This window comes from Montipora foliosa, chromosome 1 (assembly GCF_036669935.1).
Source record: "Montipora foliosa isolate CH-2021 chromosome 1, ASM3666993v2, whole genome shotgun sequence".
Taxonomy (NCBI): domain Eukaryota; kingdom Metazoa; phylum Cnidaria; class Anthozoa; order Scleractinia; family Acroporidae; genus Montipora; species Montipora foliosa.
The window spans coordinates 31,792,733-31,800,232 of NC_090869.1; the positions used below are offsets into that span (position 1 = coordinate 31,792,733).

At 39.8% G+C, this 7,500-nt stretch overlaps 1 protein-coding gene across 9 annotated transcripts in view; it reads left to right on the plus strand.

The window, feature by feature from the left end:
- The window catches only part of LOC137996627 (TNF receptor-associated factor 6-like), a 60,490-nt gene that overhangs the window by 25,653 nt on the left and 27,337 nt on the right, over nucleotides 1-7,500 (plus strand). For all 9 annotated transcript variants that reach the window (XM_068842136.1, XM_068842160.1, XM_068842184.1 and 6 more), the window contains exons 5-6: nucleotides 1,155-1,235; nucleotides 2,921-2,998. In XM_068842136.1, the coding sequence (XP_068698237.1) occupies nucleotides 1,155-1,235; nucleotides 2,921-2,998 (159 nt within the window). The remainder of the gene's footprint in view (nucleotides 1-1,154; nucleotides 1,236-2,920; nucleotides 2,999-7,500) is intronic.

The window sequence follows — 7,500 nt, forward strand, 5'->3', positions numbered from 1 at the left end:
TTACAGTGAATGGAACTTTTGATCCTACTTTGCACTTGACAATGTCTGATGTCCAAGTAGATTCCTCCACAAATCCTCAGAGTTTCAGGATCTTTATCAAATGTTCAAGACTGACCCCTTCCGTAAGGGCTGTTTTATCTTCCTAGGTCGTGGTTCCTTCTCTCTCTGTCCAGTGGTTTCCTTGACAAACTACCTTCATCTCTGTGGACCAGGCACCGGACCTCTCTTTATCTTCCAGAATGGCACTCCTCACTCCAGGTCTCAGCTGTGTTGCTTTCTTCAAACTACCCTACAATCAGCAGGTATCCCTGGAAAGTTCTCAGGCCATAGTTTTAGAATTGGAGCTGAAACTACTGCGGCCAGGAAGGGCCTTCCTGACCATCTCATCAAGACAGACTGTGGGGAGTTGGTCTAATGAAACTTACTTGTTATATGTGCGTACTCCTGTGGAAACCATCCTTTCTGTCGCAGGACAACTTGCTTAGCAGGTATGAGCTTCCCTACCCTTCATTTGGGCTACTCTTCTGGGTGCCGTCTGATTTGGGCATTTTTATTTGGGCTCTGGCGTCCCTGGCCATGAGCCTCCCTTTTCACCGAGCAATGCCAAGCCTGCTTGGAGGTCCTCCAGCTTGGAGTGGGGGCTCAGGGCTGGGTTGCCTGGATTTGCCAGCCATGGGAGCGGTCTACATCTGGGAGCTGGCTGCAAATAGTGGAAGCTCCTGGATGTCTCAGGCACCCAACCTCCACTTTGCGAGGCAGTTGTTAAACCTCTACATGTACCTAGTCACAGATTTTCTCTTGTGCGCACAATCTCTGATTTGCACTGTTGATATGACAATCATAGAGATCAAAGTTCAGTCAAATTGTTGGGCAAAATTGCACAGCAGGAGCCCTGAAACGAGAGCTTAATTCACCATTAATTGATTCTTTGAATGCAAACTAACTTAAGGCTTCTTCCTGTTTTTTGATTACATTTTATTATTTTCTCAGTGTAAAAAGGAATTATGCTTAAAACCAAGGACAATATGAAACAAGTTACTCGCTTTTCACTTAATTTAACTTTAACTCACTGAGCCTTTAGAAAGATTGTGGTACAGCAGTGCAGAATATGTTGCAATGTAATAATGGGAAAAACTGACTTTTGAAACCAATAGGAGCATGTGGAAAAAGAATGTCATTCTTTCCCAGTCAAGTGCCCTCAAGAATGTGGTAGAGAGAGAATTCCTCGTAAGGAGGTAATACGTTTTTTAGTTTTTGTAATCATCATACAAAGCAAGATAATTAACCATGGTTTTACTTATTATACATGGAACAATTTCTCCATTCATATTGCCTAAGAGGAATGTTTCCAGGTAACACAGTGCAGTTGCTCTCGTGCAACCGAAGTTTTCTTTGACAAATATGTATCGTTTTTCAAGGTCTATTTCACCGCAGAAAAAGACATCAGCTGCAAAGGTTAATTAAGTTATATTAGTTAAGTTGAATTGAGTACGTTTACCTGATCTAAATTTCACCAATGTAGCTTTTTTATTGCTGACCGTTGTAAGGTAAGATCGTCTTAAAGTAACGCAATCTTCTAAAAGTGCACCTCATGATCTCGAAAACGAGCACGGTGACCCCCCTGTTTTTTCGCCTTTTTTGCAAAAGTAGATCATTACCTTTCTTGTGTGGCAACTTTAAAAAAAATCTGTACATGGGAACATTTTGGGCGCGAACGTCCTTAAGCAGGTCACTTCAGGGTATCACTTTGTCGTTTCTAGTTTTTGTGACAATTTACATTTTGTGTAATGGAATATCCTTTCAACACTGATCTATCCACTTCCAGAGAGAAACCTTGGGCACATGGGAACAGGTCTTTCTTTGGTTTTTCTTTTTTTGTACTTCAAGTTCATAAATTATAGTAGCCTTAAAATGTTACTGCCTGTCTCTTTTTTGTGTAAATGTTATTAATAGTAAATTGCCTGAGTCAATGCTCATAAAATAAATGCAATAAATGCTAACAATATTTAATGTGATGGGATGTGTTATAGTGCGGTGAGCTATTAGACTTATGTGACAAAGAGTTGTAAAGAAAGATCATTTTGGGATTGTGTTGTCTAGACACACACTGTAGGTGCATGTAATTCTGCAGACAACTGATACCTGTACTTTTCCAGCTAGCGATTAATCCCATCCTCCAACTCACAAAAAATATTTCTTTCGCAAGGGTTATTTACAGTACCTGGATGGGTGGGATACTGTATGTGCAGTATTTCCCTCGTGTTGCCCTCAAGGGTGTACGTGATATCTTGAAAGGACAGGTCAATAACAGGCGTATTTTTCAGTTGATAAGGATTTCTAATACAAAGAACAAATTTATTCTCCAATGAGTTGTTGGTCTCAATGTTTTACAAGCGATAACCCGTTATTACGCGGTAGCTACGGCTGCTGTGCTATCTATAGACACTTCCTTCTTTTAATCCAAGCCACTTCCAGATATTCAGAAACTTCAAAGTCAATCAAACTTGGGTGTATAACTATTGTAATTATATATTTCACGGCAACAACGAAGAAAACGAAGCTAAGTATCAAATAATCACCAACACCGGTGCTTGAAGTATAATGAAACTTCCGCATAACCTTTTATGTTTCTGCTCCGGGTATTATCATTGACAAAAACAGTGGCTACGAGTCCCACAGAACAAATTATGGTTTCACCAATGGTCAGTTTGCCAGTGCCTTAAATTCAGACCAACCATGGTTACCTTGATAATTGCTTAAAATCAATTTGAGTCCTCTTAGCACATGTATTTGTTGTTAATGAGTTTATACTCAAGGAGTGCTCAGTATTAGGAGTTTGCGAACTAGCTGTTGGCGAAACGACCAGGTTGAACCCGAACGTAACGCGATGATACGTGAATCTCTTGTTTTTTATCTGTAGGTCGAGTCTCATGTTGCCAATGAATGTCCCAGGACAGTGGTATCCTGTCCTTACTCAGTGATTGGCTGTACCTTTGAGGCAAGTCATTTTCATTCTTTGTATTTAGGCAATAGAAAACTTTTTTCCTGTGTTTGCATACCCTGATATAAACACGAGAGGGGTTGGGAGAATTCTCCCAACCCCTCGGATAAATGACTATCCAGTGGATAAACACTAGCAAAACCAATTGCGCGGTAAGCTCCCCGTTATTCTTCATAACCTAATCAATTAATGAAAGACTGTTTTAATTTTTAATCATGGTAGTAACACGTGGACTGATCCGTTATGGGTTATTCACGTGCCGGAAGTTCTTATTTGGTTCCCGCAAGTGAATACAAATGTTGAAAATAACTTGTACAAAGTGTATATTATCACTCAAATGCCATTGCCCCGATTCAAAACACGAAGTAGGAAGCCGTAACTCTGGTCTGTTTGTTTCTTTTCCGATGATGCGTTTCGCTAAATTAAATAAGCACCCCCCCCCCCCCTCTCAAATAAGCCCTCATTCTCTATTAAGACCCTCTATACGTGCTTGAAGTAAATAAGCCCCCCGGGGGGCTTAACAGATTATTTACGGTATCTCTGGAAAAGGTTCTTACAAAATAGCTTCCAGAACTTCATTTTTGTATGGAATAATAAAATTATAGAGTACTTGTCCACGGTTTTGCATATGAATAGAGTGTATTGTGCGATATGTTGCGTGTTGGCTTACTTGAAAAGTCGAAACGTACGGACGGACGGTTGTATGATGAGATGACGCTAAAATCAAAACCATAATTTCTTGGTGTTACATATTTTCTTAACCATGGTGCTCCTCGCGCGCCCTTTCGGCGCTATTAATAATCCGTCTAAAATCCCTGTTTGTTACCATTTTACGTTCACTGGACAAGCAAATTGCGACATTAGAATGGCTTTTAATACTCCGATTCCAGAAAAACCGGAAGTTGCATGCAAGTGAGGCTTAATAGCCGTTGCGGCAGGAAAAATGTCGGACAAAACAAACAAGAACGGTGTTGTGGGCAAATTTAAAGCTTCTTCAGCCGTGCAAATTGTTAGCAAGGACAAATGATCACAAATGTTACACAGCTGCAAACTGTAATAACCAAAGTGAAAATCGACCCGATTTATTGTTTCGTGCGTTTCCATCGTACACACAAAAACTGAGATGGCTTCTTTGCTACGGTAAGAAACAGGCTCTGCTTTTCTGAACACTTCTTGCCGACGGATTTCAAACGGACTTTGCCTGGTGGACGAGACTTAAAGCATACCATCGGTATTTCCCTGAAAAAGTGGATGAAGGATCGGTTTGTAGAATGAAAAGGCTGAAGTTGGGATGTGACAGATCTGAAGAGTCGAGAGTGCTCATGAATATAAAGACCAGGAAGAAATTGCAGAAGATTTCCAAAATGGTTCTGTTCTAGTCGGTCCACCAACACTTGACAAGATTAAAAATGGAAGGCTGCTTCAAGAATTGCACTTCTTTCTCAAGAACTTAAAGCAAAGGAGAGGATTTCCAAGTTTGGTCTGGAAAGATTTTCAAGTAGTAATGAAGATATAAAATTTTATACTGGATTTCCAGACTATGTAACTTTATCAGAATTCTGGGAATATGTAGAGCCTAATGCCCCAAAATTAACTTATTTCAGTTTTGTACGTGATAATACTGATTCTATTAATTTTGAAGATAAATTTCCTTTCATGACAGGGAAAGAAAAGAGGTTTCCTGGACGCAATGTTGGTTGCGCCAGGAGTTTGCAACCGATTGATGTGTTTGTTTTTTTTTTTGCTGGATCAGCATGACCTGATTATGGCTGATCGTGGATTTGACATTCAGGATTTACTGGCAAAATAGGTGACACTTTTCATTCCTCCTAAATGACAAAGTAAATCTGTACAGGTCTCCAAGGAAGACTGTTATGAGACTATGAGGATTGCCAATTTAAGAATTCACGTCAAAAGGGCAATTAGGAGAATCAAAGGTTGGCACATCTTTGGTGACACATTTCCTTAAAAAATCAAACAAAAGAGCTGCATTTTACAATCTCCTTGTCAGATATACTTCCTCCTACCCTGCAAGCAGAGCCTTTCTTTTGCTTGCTCTATTTTGGCGTTCTCGAGAAAGGCTCTGCATGAATCGAGTAAGATCTTTATTGAATATGCCCTGCATGTTGCCAGGATACAGTCTCGAACCCAAGTCTAATATGCCAGATCTCGCCGCCATCTTGGTTTTTCATGGTACAGCGCGCTCAATTATAACCATCGGCTTTGTCACTAAAGGGACGCTCGCACTGGAATAACCGGTTTGACGAGAGAAAACCAGATTGACTAGTCCAGAAGCTCGGGCTGCGGCGGCTTCAAAGAGTTGACGCGATTCGGGCAGAGCCTACTTTTCTCCTCCTCAGTAAAGAAAAAGACAAAAGGAGGCACTGCTCGCAGGGTGACTTCCTCCATACAATTTACTCGCAAATGTAATCCAAACGTTCCGGGAAATTCCTACAAGACCTTTGAAGGTTTTCAGAATAAAGTTCACTTTGTTTCTCAAGGTCTTGAGGAGTCTGGCATTTATTTCTGTGCAGTCTGTTTTGCATCTTATGTTTTCAAACTCACCGTTAAAACTTTAGGTAGATGTGGTTTAATGTGCTCTTTCGAAGACCATGTAAGTAAGCTTCCTAGCATCAAATATAGGTAATTAGCCCATGTTATAGTTATATCTGAAACAACTTGCTCCGAAATACTGAACCTAAACGCGAGATCACAACCAAGTCTTGAACGGGTCAAAAAAAGCCCAAACTCATCAATCGGTTGCAAACTCCTGGCGCAACCAACATTGTGTCCAGGAAACCTCTTTTCTTTCCCTGTTATAAAAGGAAATTTATCTTCAAAATTAATAGAATCAATATTATCAGGTACAAAACTGAAATAAGTAAAAATTTTGGGGCATTAGGCTCTACATATTTCCAGAATTCTGATAAAGACCGATGCGTCATTGCGTCTTTAAGTCTGGTCTATGACCAGTCAAAGTCCATTTAAAATCCGTCGGCAAGAAGTGTTCAGAAAAGCAGAACCTGTTTCCTACCGTAGCAAAGAAGCCATCTCCAGTTTTCATACAAATTTCCCGCTTCTTCAATCGTTGTGTGTGTCCGATAGAAACGCGCGAAACAATAAATCGGGTCGATTTTCACTTTGGTTATTACAGTTTGCAGCTGTGTAACATTTGTGATCAAATTTTTTGTCCTTGTTAACAATTTGCATGGCTGAAGTATCTTTAAATTTTCCCACAAACCCGTTCTTGTTTGTTTTGGCCGACATTTTTCCTGCCGCAAGGGCTATTAAGCCTCACTTGCATACAACTTCTGGTTTTGTCTGGAATCGGAGTATTACATTAACTTTAGAACTGTATTTTTTGGCGGCTTGCGCAAATTATCATGCAAAATTTCTTTTGCATGTCCATTTTAAATTAACCCTAATTTCTGAGGGAGGCCTCTGCGTTAGAGCGCTGAGGGTAGCGCAATTGTAAGGGTACTCTCCTTTCTCTAATGTGGTTGGAGTTTGTTGTTTCTTCAATCTGCTTCGAGAACTTTTCATTTGGATACTCCGGTTGACGAACACATGATTTACAAAAATTTGGTTTTATCAACGGAGTTGATAATGTAAATTGGCCACCGTACAGAGATTCTAAAAACTGACGTTTCGAGCGTTAGCCCTTCGTCAGAGCGAATCGAGGGATTATGGGTTACGTGTAGTTTTTATAGTAGAGTAGGAGGCTGACTGCTACGCTATTGGTGGTAACATGGCAACGTGAAAAATAGGAATATATTAGTTAAATGAAAAGCGTTCGTTAATACCGTGAGGATTAAGGGTGCCGATTTGAAAGATGAATTTTTGTTCCAGATTCTTGCGGCTTTCCGTCGTACCTAGATGTAGGGAAAGGCCGCAGATAGCCATGTGTTTTTTGGAGTGGTTAGGCAGATTAAAATGGCGAGCGACTGGCTTGGATGCATCCTTGTCATTCTTCTCAACATCGCGAAGGTGTTCGCGGAATCGGTCACCTAGTCGTCTACCTGTCTCACCAATGTATAATTTATTGCATAACACATGATTTATTGCATGTATTGTATAATTTATTGTATAATTTATTGCATAACACATTATTGTATAACACATAATTTATTGCATAACACATGATTTAGTCTTCTTTGCTTTCTTTTGGTTTAATATGATTTACAGTGTTCCAAAATAGAATGGCACTTACACTTAGCTACATAAGTTTCAGACAAAACAACGAAGTTATCTGGATTACTATTTCTTTTCCTCTGGATACTCCGGTTGAGGAACACATTTTAGTCTTCTTTAATTTCAGGTAGTTTAATCTGATTTACAGTCTTCCAAAATAGAATTCTCTATTTTCGAATTCCCCATAATACATTTTGTTTGCCCCCCAAATTTTGCATAAACCATTGTTTTCAAATACTCTTGGGAATATGCAGTGTCCCCAAGAGCATTTGAAAACAATAGTTTATGCAAAATTTGGGGGGCAAACA